Consider the following 13349-nt stretch of genomic DNA (forward strand, 5'->3'; position numbering starts at 1 on the left):
TCCCACAGGGATTGGGGAGGAATTCCCACAGGAATTCCCACAGAGCTCTGCTCTGCTGCCTTTGGATCATCTCGGCTCAATCTGTGTGTCAGAGGAGAAGGAAATCCTTCCTTCCGTCAGAATTCCTGTCCTGTCCCTCCCCTTGGGATAAAATCCGCCCGTGTCCCGTGTGTGCCTCAACATTCCTGCCCTTCCTCCTTCCCCTCTTTATCCCTTTCTTTTCATGGAATTGGGTGTCCATGTCCTTCCAGCCCCAAATTCCAGCCCAGTGGGGCTGGGACAGTTTTTGTCCTTGTTGTGACATCGTTTGTGGCACAATCCAAGGAATTTGATCCAAGGAACAGGGAGCAGTGATGGGAATCACCATGGGAAATATGGGAATGGAATTCCCAGAGAAGCTCTGGCTGATCCATCCCTGGAAATATCCGAGGCCAGGCTGGATGGGGCTGCTTGGAGCAGCCTGGGATAATGGGAGGTGTCCATGGGATGGGATGGGATCCATGGGATGGGATGGGATGGGATGGGATCCATGGGATGGGATGGGATGGGATGGGATGGGATGGGATGGGATGGGATCCATGGGATGGGATGGGATGGGATGGGATGGGATGGGATGGGATGGGATGGGATGGGATGGGATGGGATGGGATGGGATGGGATGGGATGGGATGGGATGGGATGGGATGGGATGGGATGGGATGGGATGGGATGGGATGGGATGGGATGGGATGGGATGGGATGGGATGGGATGGGATTTGAGGACCTTTCCAACCCAAAAAAATCCTGGAATTCAGTGGAAACACCTCGAGGGGTAAATTGGGATTTGGCCCAGGAGCTGAAGACGGGGTCGGGGCGGATGAGAGCAGAGGTGCCTTAGAGCTGCTGTGGGTTTTTAGCTGAATTCCCATGGAAAAAATGAGGGAATTTCACCTTCCCTGCACCGCTAACCTATTTATTCCAGAGCTAAAAATAGCCTGGAATGTAGGACACGCTCAGGGAGGGAGCAGAAGGAAACCAGGGGAAGGTTTGGGAAAAGCTCTGGGATTCTGGCAAGGAGCTCCCCCTCCCCTGCTGCTCCTGGGGCTCTTCCTCGAGGGACAACAAAAATCCAGTTTAAAGTCCTTTTGGGGAGGATTTTCCAGATTTTGGGAGTTGCAAAACAAAGAGTAAATGAATAAAAATCAACAACAACAACAACAAAAAAATAAGGGCTCCAAAGCCAAATTCCATCCTCTTAGTTGGAAGAAAGAAAGAAGGAAAAGGAAATTTTCCAAGTGGAAAAGGGAATTTTTAGGTGCTTTTTGGTTTTTCTCTTCCCCTGGAATTTCAGGGACGCAGAATCCAGCCGTGGATCCATCCTTGGAGCAGCTCTTGGGGCTGGGCTGGAATTCTGACCTTTAATTGTGGTTCTCCTTTTTCCTCAGCCTGAAGAGGACAACGGATATGATGTTTGGAGGGAAGCAGGTGGTGGTTTGTGGCTATGGGGAGGTAAGGGACTCCGTTTTCCCAATTTTTCCCCGATTTTCCCCATTTTCCCACCGGGAATTCCGTGTGTAAAATCAGCACAGCTTTCTCCACCCTCGGGGTCTTCACTCTGCACCTGCAGGACCCTCCAAACCTCAGGAGTTGGCCACAAACCTGAAACTTTTCTTCATTTCTTTGTTATTCAAGAGGTGCCAAAGCTGAATCTTTAAAAAAATATATATATATTAAATATTCAGAATCTCTTTAATATCTGGATATCAGCATGCCTGGATATTGATACAAAACATATTTGTATAATTTTAATATTCTATTTAATCTGATTTTACTAAAATCAGAGGTTCTGCAGATGTTCTGGGCATTCCAGTGTGCTCAAGAGAGAATTATTGATTTATCCCTTCACCCACCCTCTCTCCATGTGGGAATATTCCCCTTTTCCCAGTTTTTCTCAGGACCTGTTCACAGCAGTTGCTGTGGCTGCTCTACAGGGATTTTTTTTTTTTATTTTAATTTAAATTTTTATTAATTTTGAGCTGGAGTGGGTCCGTTTTTCCTGCTGTAATCACATTTTGGGGAATTTTTGGTCGTTTTCCTTGGATTCCCTGCACTGCCTGTGCTGGGCAGCTCGTTAACCCTCCGAGGTTAATTACCCCTAAAGCTTCCTGAGTGGGGCAAAGGCTCCAGGAGGTTCTGGAACTTCCCATGGGATCTTTGGAATCTCCTGTTGTGGTGCATTCCAGACCTTGGGATGTTCTGGGGGGAAAAACAATCCCTGGCACCAAAACCTGGGAGGTTTTAGTGCCTCTCTTCCCTAAGCCAGGCCTAAAGCTCAGATTGCTCCAAACCCAGGGGTTTCATGCACAGAAATGGGGTTTAATCCCTCCAGAGGGCTGGGAAGGGGCTGGGAAGAGCCTCCCGGGGTTGTGCATCCCTTGGGAATTGCGGGCTCAGCCGCTCTCCGTCCCTGCTCCAGGTGGGGAAGGGCTGCTGTGCTGCCCTCAAGGCCATGGGCTCCATCGTCTACGTCACCGAGATCGACCCCATCTGCGCCCTGCAGGCCTGGTAAGGGCTCATCCCCCCTGGAATTCTGCGTTTCCCGGGAAAGCCGCAGCCGGAGCCCGCTCGGTTCCCAAAGGGATGCCGGGGAAAAGGGCAGGGGTTCCCTGCGGCCACGGCTCTGAACTGGGGCTGGGAAAGGGGTCTTGTCCTAAAACATCTCCCAGATTATCCCATCCCAGATATCCATCCATCCTTCCATCCCATCCCAGAAAAGGGTCCTGTCCTAAAACATCTCCCAGATTATCCCATCCCATCTCAGATACCCATCCATCCTTCCATCCCATCCCATCCCAGATATCCATCCTTCCATCCCATCCCATCCCAGATATCCATCCTTCCATCCCATCCCATCCCAGATATCCATCCTTCCATCCCATCCCAGAAAAGGGCCTTGTCCTAAAACATCTCCCAGATTATCCCATCCCATCTCAGATATCCATCCCATCTCATCCCATCCCAGGAAAGGGCCCTGTCCTAAAACATCTCCCAGATTATCCCATCCCATCTCAGATATCCATCCTTCCATCCCATCCCGTCCCATCTCAGATATCCATCCCGTCTCATCCCATCTCAGGAAAGGGGCCTGTCCTAAAACATATCCCAGATTATCCCATCCCATCCCATCCCATCCCATCCCATCCCATCCCATCCCATCCCATCCCATCCCATCCCATCCCATCCCATCCCATCCCAGAAAAGGGCCCTGTCCTAAAACATCTCCCAGATTATCCCATCCCATCTCAGATACCCATCCTTCCATCCCATCCCGTCCCATCTCAGATATCCATCCCGTCTCATCCCATCCCAGGAAAGGGCCCTGTCCTAAAACATATCCCAGATTATCCCATCCCATCCCATCCCATCTCATCCCATCCCAGATACCCATCCTTCCATCCTACCCATCCTATCCCATCTCAGGAAAGGGGTCTGTCCTAAAACATCGCCCAGATTATCCCATCCCATCCCATCTCAGACACCCATCCTTCCATCCCATCCCATCCCATCCCATCCCATCCCATCCCATCCCATCCCATCCCATCCCATCCCATCCCATCCCATCCCATCCCATCCCATCCCATCCCATCCCATCCCATCCCATCCCATGGATCCCATCCCATGGATCCCATGGATCCCATGGATCCCATCCCATCCCATCCCATCCCATCCCATCCCATCCTATGGATCCCATGGATCCCATCCCATCCCAGTGAAGGGCTCTGCCCTACAACATCTCCCAGTTTATCCCAGCAGTTCAGGGATGTGCCTTGCAGGGATTTTTGGGATGGAGCTGCTCCAGGGCTGTGCCCACACCTCACCCCAGAGGTGTTTGGGCTCCTGTGCCCCCCTCACCCCTCCCAGAGCCCTCCCTGGCACCAGGACACCCCAAAAATCACTGAGCACCCCCCAAGGTCCGACCTCGATCCCTCCACACGCATCCCAAGGATCCCAAAAACACCCAGAGCCCCCCAAGCCCTCACTCCTCACTGGGTTGGTGTGGTGAGAGGGTTAACGAGCTCTAATTAGCAGAGCTGATGAACTTTTTTGGGCATTTCCAGCAATCCCTTTTCCCTGCACGAGGCAGCAGCAGCACGGGGCCCCTCTCAGGAGGAGCTGGCAGTGAAGGGAGAAAAAAAACCTCAGGAAATGGGGACAAGCAGCAGAAAAAGAAAAAAAATTACCTTTTTTTTTTTTAGTAACTGTGATTTTGCAGCTTGTGAGAGGCACAGGAAGGAGCTCTGGGAAGGATTGTCAACAAATCCCAAAAAAAAAACCCCCTCGTTATCCCTGAGCTGGCCTTGCTGGGAAGGGCTCAGCACCTCTGAAGGTTCTGCAGGTGCCTCAGGAAGGATTTGGGGGTTGTTGAGAGGCGCCTGCAGCTTTGGGGAGGTTTTTAGGATGCTCTGGATCCATCCCAAGCTGGATTCTGAGCAGATCCAGAGCTCCTGGATGTTCCTTGCAGGAGGAACAGCTCCAAATAAACCCATAGGGGTCGAGAATTGAGGTTTGACAGGACACAGGGAACCCCCAAAATCCCTCCTCACTTCTCCTCCCAAATGTCCCAAATCCTCCAGAAACTCCCAACGGCTCCGTGGCCCTTCAGGAAGTCAAAATTGGGATCTGGGCTCACTTTTTCCCCGTTTTTCCTCTCAGCATGGACGGATTCCGGCTGGTGAAGCTCAACGAGGTCATCAGACAGGTCGACATCGTCATCACCTGCACAGGTGCGGGGACAGGAGGCCGGGAAATCGGGGTTCACACCCCAAAACGGGCCCCTGAGGGGCAGGGCGGGGCATTTATCCGGGATTTTGGGCAGGGAACAAGAACGTGGTGACCAGGGAACATCTGGACAGGATGAAGAACAGCTGCATCGTCTGCAACATGGGGCACTCCAACACCGAGATCGACGTGGTGAGTGCGGCTGACAGCGGGGCCTGGGGACACGGGGCTGGGGGGACACGGTTTGGGGGGACTGTTTTAGGGTGATGGGGTTTGGGGGGACTGTTTTAGGGTGATGGGGTCTGGGGGGACTGTTTTAGGGTGATGGGGTTTGGGGGGACAGGGTTTGGGGTGACAGGGTTTGGGGCAATGGTGTTTCAGACTGACATTTTTAGGATGATGGTGTTTAGGGTGACGGTGTTTGGGACTGACAGCGTTTTGGGGTGACAGTGTTTTGGGGTGACAGCATTTTGGGGTGATGGTTTTTTGGGCAATGGTGTTTCAGACTGGCATTTTTGGGGCAATGGTGTTTGGGGTGACGGTGTTTGGGACTGACAGCGTTTTGGGGTGACAGTGTTTCAGAGTGACGTTTTTGGGATGATGGTGTTTGGGGTGATGGAGTTTTGGCATTGACAGCATTTTGGGGTGATAGTGTTTTGGACTGACAGCATTTTGGAGTGATGGTGTTTGGGGCAGTGGTGTTTCAGACTGACATTTTTGGGGTGATGGTGTTTGGGACTGACAGTGTTTTGGGACAATGGTGGTTTGGGGTGACAGCATTTGGGGTGACAGCATGTGGGGTGACGATGTTTTGGGGTGAAGGTGTTTTGGGGTAACAGTGTTTGGGGTGACGATGTTTTGGGGACCCAGCAGCAGCTGTGTCTGTCCTGAGGAAGCCCCTGCAGGAGATAAAATCCACCCCCCGTGTCTCAGATGTGTCCCAGTCCCTCCTGGACCCCAAGGGATGCGGGAAGGGACACCCAGCACCCCGAGCCCTGCCCTTCCCTCGGGATTTGGGAATCCTCCAGCCCAGGTCGGTGCCGTGGCACCGTCAGGAATCCCAAAATCTGCTCACCTGTGCTTGGGGATGAGCAGAAAACCAGAGGAGCCTCGCCTGGAGAATTCCAGAGAATTCCCATGGGTTTGGAGGCGTTTTCCAGGCTGGAAGGAGCGGCTGCAGGCACCAGGGTCCAGCTGGTGACCGTGAATCCTCCTCAGCAGATCTTGGGCAGGCAGTGGTGGAGCTTTGATGTGTTGAGATCATAAAACCAGGTCATGAATCACTGAGGCGTCAGCGGTGTGGGATTGGGATGGGATCCGAGGGATCGCTGCCTCTTCCCATCCCTTTCCTGAGGTGAAAATCCCTTTCCTGAGGTGAAAATCCCTTTCCTGAGGTGAAAATCCCTTTCCTGCCGTGACGTTTTCCAGGCCAGCCTGCGCACGCCCGAGCTCACCTGGGAGCGGGTGAGGTCCCAGGTGGATCACGTCATCTGGCCCGACGGGAAGAGGATCGTGCTGCTGGCAGAGGTGAGAGGAGCAGCAGGAATTGCAGCTGAGGGATCTCTCTGGCTCATGGAATTTGGCTCATGGAATCCTTGAGGCTGGAAAACGCCTCTGAGACCACGGAGTCGTTCCCAGCCCTGCCAAAGCCACCACGTCCCCCCCAAGTGCCACATCCACAGGGCTTGGAAATCCCTGCAGGGATGGGCACTCCAAACCTCCCTGGGCACTTCCAGGGCCACCCTTTCCATGGGGAAATTCCTGCTGCTGCCCACCCTGAGGCTCCCCTGGCCCATCCTGAGGCCGTTCCCTCTCCTCCTGTCCCCGTTCCCTGGGATAAGATCCCAAATCCCACCCGGCTGGGATTTGTGCAGAGCCAGAAATCCCCTCTGAGCTCCTGGGATGAAGAAAAGCTCCCCTGTTTTGATTTCCCCCACTCCAGGGTATCTCCCACAGGCAGATTTCCGCTCCCTAAGGGCAGCCACCCCCTGGTGACGGCTGGGACACGGTTCCTGTCCCTCCTGTGGGGTCACAAACTGCCTTTGGTGCCCTGTTAACCACCAGATTCTGCTTCCCAGGGCCGCCTGCTGAACCTGAGCTGCTCCACCGTCCCCACCTTCGTCCTGTCCATCACGGCCACCACGCAGGTGAGGGGGGCTCATGCTGGCCCGGGAGCAGGCCCTGCCCTGGGGGACAGCAGCCACTGACCCGAGTGTCCTCTCCACAGGCCCTGGCTCTGATAGAGCTCTACAACGCTCCCGAGGGCCGCTACAAGCAGGACGTGTACTTGCTGCCTAAAAAAATGGGTAACGACGACCTTCCCGCTGCCTTCCCCTCCCGGCTGCTGGGCCGGGCTGGGAGGTGGCCATGGGCTGGGTGGTGTCACTGTCACAGCTGGGGGGTGGCCATGGGCTGGGTGGTGTCCCTGTCCCAGTTCAGAGGTGGCCCTGGCCGAGCTGTGTCCCTGTCCCAGTTCAGAGGTGGCCCTGGCCCAGCTCAGGGGCCTCCAGCAGCTCCTTCCCGCTGGCTCTGGGCTCTGCCCCACCTGTGGAGAGCAGGGGGAGCCTCCCAGGGCAGGGGATGTCCCGGGGGGCCTCCCCCAGCAGAGCCCCCTCCCGAGGACACCTGGCCTCCAAAATGGGCTTTTTGGTGGGAATTTTGAGGCAGGGGTGGCTCATCCTGATCTTGGGGTGAGGTGACCCCTACCAGAGATGTCAGCTGGGTTCTGCCTCAGCCTGGGGCACTCGCTGTGGCCCCCTGGCCTGTTGTGACCTCCCTGTGGCTCCCTGGCCCGTTGTGACCCCCTGTGGCCCCCCTGGCCTGTTGTGACCTCCCTGTGGCCCCCTGGCCTGTTGTGACCTCCCGGTGGCCTCCCTGGCCTGTTGTGATGAGGCCTGGGCTCCTTTCCCCCAGACGAGTACGTGGCCAGCCTGCACCTGCCCACCTTCGACGCGCACCTGACGGAGCTGACGGACGAGCAGGCCAAGTACCTGGGGCTCAACAAGAACGGACCCTTCAAACCCAACTACTACAGGTGCCCTCTCAACCTTCTCCTGCTGTCCTCTCAACCTTCTCCCAGTGCTCTCCCAGCCCTCTCCTGCTGCCCTCTCAACCTTCTCGTGGTGGCCTCCCAGCCCTCCCCTGGTGCTCTCTCAACCTTCTCCTCCTCATGGTGCCCTCCCAGCCTTCTCCTGCTGCCCTCCCAGCCTTCTCCTTCTCGTGGTGCCCTCTCAGCCCTCTCCTGGTGCCCTCCCAGCCTTCTCCTCCTCGTGGTGCCCTCTCAGCCTTCTCCTGCTGCCCTCTCAACCTTCTCCTGGTGCCCTCCCAGCCTTCTCCTTCTCGTGGTGCCCTCTCAACCTTCTCCTGATGCCCTCCCAGCCCTCTCCTGGTGCCCTCCCACCCTTCTTCTCCTCCCAGGTGCCCTCCCAGCCCCCTGCTCCTCCCAATGCCCTCCCAACCTCCTCTCCCAGCTCTGCCATCCTGGTGCCTTCCCCACCCTCTCCCAGTGCCTCCCAACCTTCTCCTCCTCCTGCTCCCCTCCCAACCTTCTTCTCCTCCCAGTGCCCTCTCAAGCCCTCTCCCAGTGCCCTCCCCACCTTCTTTCCCCAGCCCCGGTGTGGGGTCAGAGGGGCCGGGGTCCAGCCCTGCCCATCCCCGAGCGGATTCCGAGGGCTCTCTCTGCTCGGTGCCGTGCAGATACGGAAGGGCTGGCGCTGCCGGAGCCGTGACGGGAGCGCTTGGCAGGACAGGAGCCCTTTGTGCGAGGCAGCAGCTGTCACCCAGACGTGGCAGATGCCAGCGCCGTGCCACCGGCTCGCTGGCAGCTTTATTTTTAAAGTTTGACGGAGGATGAGGTGGCACAGAGCGGACTCGGCCCCGGGGCTGCTCCCACGGGCTCAGCTCCGCGGCTCCTCTCCCAGCACGGCCTGGGCAGATCCCCAAAATAGTAATTTTCAATGGGAGCCTCTGGAAAGCTTCCCTTTCCACAGTTTTTAGCCAGCACTGCTGTGAATTCCCAGCATGAAAATGAAATGGCTTTGCGCAAACGTGGATCTGCTTGGGAGGGTTTTCTCTGCAGGAAAAGGGTTTTTCTTGGCAGGCAGAGAGCACCAAAACACTCCCAGTTTGGGGATTACCGGGTTTTCCCAGATCCTCAGCTTTTTTCCTTGCAAAGTCCAGGTGCTTCCCTGTGGCCATGGAGGAATTCCCTCTGGTTCAGTTCTCTGTGTCTGATTTTGGTCCTGGCATGACCCAGCCTTGAGAGGAGTGAGGTTTGTCCCTGGTTTTGGTCTGTCCTGGTTTGTGAGGAGCGAGGTTTATCCCTGTTTTTGGTCTGTCCTGGTTTGTGAGGAGCGAGGTTTGTCCCTGTTTTTGGTCTGTCCTGGCTTGTGAGGAGCGAGGTTTGTCCCTGGTTTTGGGTGAGGAGCGAGGTTTGTCCCAGGTTTTGGTCTGTCCTGGTTTGTGAGGAGCGAGGTTTATCCCTGGTTTGTGAGGAGCGAGGTTTGTCCCTGGTTTGTGAGGAGCGAGGTTTGTCCCTGGTTTTGGTCTGTCCTGGTTTGTGAGGAGCGAGGTTTGTCCCGTGCACAGAGAGGTCGGGATCCATTGAGGATCTCCAGGAATTCCCTGCACTGAGGGGGAACCACGACCCCTCCAACTTCCCGTGAGAACCGAGTCCCTTCCTCAACCATTTCTGTCCTCGGCGTCTCCCCCTCCCCAAATCCACCGTGGCGATGCCGGGGCAGCTCCTCATCCCTTCCCCACTGACCAAAGCCCCGATTTCCCTTCTTTTCCCAGATACTGAGTTCCTGCCGCCGCCGCCGCATCCCGGAGAATCGCGAGGAGCAGCAACAACCACCCGAGTCTTTCTCAACTACTGTACAGGATGAAACCGCGCAAGCTTCCCACGCTAGAGCCGGGCTTGCTGCCATAGTCGACAGTGTGTTTTAGGTTATTTATTTATTAAATTAGAATACTGTTCATGTGGCCTCTGCCACTGGTGTTCGTCCTGCCACGGGACTGGGAGACGCTGGATTTTCTTTCCGTTCCTTTCATTTTTTCTCTTTGGGTTCGTTCTTTTTCGGGGCTGGGAGGACGGGCAAGGCGAGGAGGAAGCTGCTGGAATCGAGCCGTGGAATAGTCCCTTACCCCTGCTCACCCCCGCGCACGGCGGGACCCGGCCCGGGAGTCGCTTTTGGTTTCCTCCACACCCCAGCGCTTCTCCGGCGGCACCGGATGATCCTGGCAGTCAGGGAAGCCAAAATCCCCGTCTGCTCCAGGCGCTGCCGCCCAGCCGGGGGGAATCTGGCTGGAGAAGCCTCTCCGTGTGCCCTGGAAGTGCCCGGGGCCGTGCCCAGCCGGGGAACCTCGCCTTAGCACCGCCCGGAGCTGCGCCCCAGGGTCAGCGCCGGCCGCGGAGAGCCCCGAGGAGCCAGCGCCGCTCCCCCGGCCACGGCCCCGCGGCGTTTTCCTGCTGCTGTCGTTCCGAGTGCCAACCTCTCTGGATGAACCAAAGTCGTGTTCCCGGCGGGGCCAGGGCAGCCCCGGCTGCTGGAAGGGCCTCGCCCACCGATGCTGCTGATGCGCCCGGCGGCTCTTCCCACGCCAAGCAGAGCTCGCCGGCCGCCCGGCTGGGAGGACCCAGGTCCTTCTCCAGCCAAATTTCAGTCCTCATTGGAAAACGTTCGGAGTTTTATTTTCTGGTCGTGTTTGTATGAATCTGGAAATGCCCTTTGGAATGTATGAGACGTCCGCCGGAGCGACCCCCACGGATTCTGTGCGAGGGGAGAGTTCAGCGTCACTAAAACCCTTTGGTCACCTCGAATCTCGATGTGTCAGAGCTGATGGAGAATAAATTTGCCAGAGTTCCCTGTTTGATGCCAGGATGTCCCACCTGAGCACAGGACAGCGTGACCCTTACCAAGGTGACTTCCCAAGTGTCTGACCGGAGTCACCTCTGTCCCTCACGTGGGGAACAACGTGATCCTTCTAAAATGAAACTGCCCAGCCCCGTGAGCACAGAAGCCTTTGTCCTCCCTCTTTGGTTCCCAAGTCTCTCATCAACTGCAGATCCGTGTTTTGTCCTCCTGGGCTTCTTTGCCATCATGGAGAACTTTTTTGTGGCAGCTCGTTCACGCACAAGGAAGAGAAAACGGAGGAATTACGGCCTCAAGTGCTTCCCACGGCTCTCAGGAGATTTGGAGTCAGGTTGGCCACAAGTCGCTCATCTCCGGAGCAAAAGTTCCCATGTGCCAGCTTATTCCAAGATTCTCCTCGAAATCTCTCAAAATCAGGAAGGAAAACCTTGAGAAGACCTTGAGGAAACCTTGAAAAAACCTTGAAGAGACCTTGGGAAGGCGTCAGGGCTTTGAGAAGGCCTTGAGGAGACCTTCAGGCTTTGAGAAGCTTCCGCGTAGACTGATCGCTAACCACAGACTTGAAATTCTCTCTGCTCGTTCATTTTACCCAGATCCTGAGAAATTTTTGGTTTTTTGGGAAGAATCCCCTGAGATGTTTGAAACGCCACAGCCAGGTCTTTCTCCCCGAGCTGGATCCTGGTCTGTGCCAGCCCCCGCCGTTCTCCGGGAGCGTGGGAGCTGCTCCTGGCCCAGGTGAGAACGCGGCCCTGGGGTCACCGGGGCAGAGCAGCTTTGGGAAGAACGGGAATCCCGACCCAACCACAGCCACTTTCCCCTGGAAAAGGCCCTTTCATCCCAACCCCTCTCATCCCCAGAGCTCTGCACAGCCCAGGATCCCTTCATGCCCAGTTTCAACCCCCCTTTTATCTTCCAGGTAGATAGGAAGGGAAAAAAAAAATAAATATATATATATATATATTAATACTAAAATCCCAACTGGCTTTTCCCACCTCGATTTTTAAAGCTCTTCTCCATGTTCTGCTTCTCCTGTAAAAGCTTTTTGGCTCGCTTGGCTTTTTTCCTAATCAACCTGGAATCATATCTTATGATCATCTCTAAATTAAACGTGTAATGGGGTTTGGTTTCTTTTATCTTTTTTTTTTTTTTTTTAAATGTAACACATTTTTCAAGACTTAGGAAAAAAGGAGATTTTAGGTAACACCAGCAAAATCATATAAAGGAAATTAATTCTGTTCTGAATTTTAGAGATAATAAGACAAAACCCGTCATCAGCAGTGAGGAAACAAAAACGTTGCAACCGTAACATTTCAAAAGGATGTTTTAAATATTAATGTCTGAGTGATTGTATTAGATCAGCAATAAAGACTCTGTAATCTCAAAACACAAATAAAACATTGGAAAACTCAGCCCTCTCCCGAGTGTCCTTGGGGTCAGGCGGGGGCAGACCGGGATTTTGGGGGGGAACAAGGAGGGATCAGGGATGGTGCTGGGATGGGGGGTTGTCCCCAAAGCCGGAGGCTGGAGCCGTGTCCAGATAATTCCAGCTGGGAAAGCGGCCCCGGGGCCGTGTCCTTGTGGCAGCCAGAGCTGTTTGGGCTCCTGGGCTGGCGTGTCCTTGGGAAGCGGTGCCGGAACGATCCCGATCCCGTTATCCCCGCTGGAACAATCCCGTTATCTGCTCCCTGCTGCAGAAGGGGAATTCTGACCCAAACCCTTGGGGTTTCCATCTTTCCAGAGGCTGTGAAGGGATGTGGGACACAAGTGGCACCGGGATGGGGCATCGGCCAGAAACCTGCGCTGTCACCCCAAAAACAACTGCCCCCCCTTTTCTGGGTGTGGGGATGGGAATCCTGCTCGCTCCCACTCCTGCTCCAGCGCCCCGGGAGCAAAATGGGATAACGGGGTTTGGACAGCCCGGCTGACCGGCGGCTTCTGGGGCTGCCTCGGGGATGGTGCTGGGGCAGCTGCAGCCCCACAGGTGCCCCCTGCCCCTCCACCCCATAGGAACCTCTGACAGCAGCAGCTCCCACCCTGCTGCCCCAGCTCAGCGCTCCAGGGACACCCCAAAACTGCCCCATGGCAGCATCCCATACTCCCAGCGCTCCAGGGACACCCCAAAACCGCCCCATGGCAGCATCCCATACTCCCAGCGCTCCAGGGACACCCCAAAAACACCCCATGGCAGCATTCCACACTCCCAGTGCTCCAGGGACACCCCAAAAACACCCCATGGCAGCATTCTGTACTCCCAGCACTGTTGGGACACCCCAAAACCGCCCCATGGCAGCATCCCATACTCCCAGCGCTCCAGGGACACCCCAAAACCACCCCATGGCAGCATTCCGTACTCCCAGTGCTCCAGGGACACCCCAAAAACATCCCATGGCAGCATTCCGTACTCCCAGCACTGTTGGGACACCCCAAAACTGCCCCATGGCAGCATCCCATACTCCCAGCGCTCCAGGGACACCCCAAAAACACCCCATGGCAGCATTCTGTACTCCCAGCACTGTTGGGACACCCCAAAACTGCCCCATGACAGCATTCCACACTCCCAGCGCTCCAGGGGCAACCCATAGCTCCTCAGCATTCCCTGTTCCCAGCACCCAGGAACACCCCATAACTCCCCAGCACCCCTGGCACACCCCATAACTCCCCAGTGCCCCAGGACACCCCATAACTCCCCAGCACCCCTGGCACACCCCATAACTCCCC

At 55.8% G+C, this 13349-nt stretch overlaps 1 protein-coding gene across 2 annotated transcripts in view; it reads left to right on the plus strand.

Moving 5' to 3' along the window:
• The window catches only part of AHCYL2 (adenosylhomocysteinase like 2), an 84391-nt gene extending 72351 nt beyond the window's left edge, over positions 1-12040 (plus strand). For both annotated transcript variants that reach the window (XM_058864713.1, XM_058864714.1), the window contains exons 9-17: positions 1425-1488; positions 2456-2544; positions 4693-4763; positions 4856-4950; positions 6187-6285; positions 6837-6905; positions 6986-7064; positions 7672-7792; positions 9553-12040. In XM_058864713.1, coding sequence (XP_058720696.1) covers positions 1425-1488; positions 2456-2544; positions 4693-4763; positions 4856-4950; positions 6187-6285; positions 6837-6905; positions 6986-7064; positions 7672-7792; positions 9553-9559 — 694 coding nt within the window. In that variant the 3' untranslated portion in view covers positions 9560-12040. The remainder of the gene's footprint in view (positions 1-1424; positions 1489-2455; positions 2545-4692; positions 4764-4855; positions 4951-6186; positions 6286-6836; positions 6906-6985; positions 7065-7671; positions 7793-9552) is intronic.
• The last annotated feature ends 1309 nt before the right edge of the window (positions 12041-13349 follow it).

This window comes from Poecile atricapillus, chromosome Z, assembly GCF_030490865.1.
Source record: "Poecile atricapillus isolate bPoeAtr1 chromosome Z, bPoeAtr1.hap1, whole genome shotgun sequence".
NCBI classification, from domain to species: Eukaryota; Metazoa; Chordata; class Aves; order Passeriformes; family Paridae; genus Poecile; species Poecile atricapillus.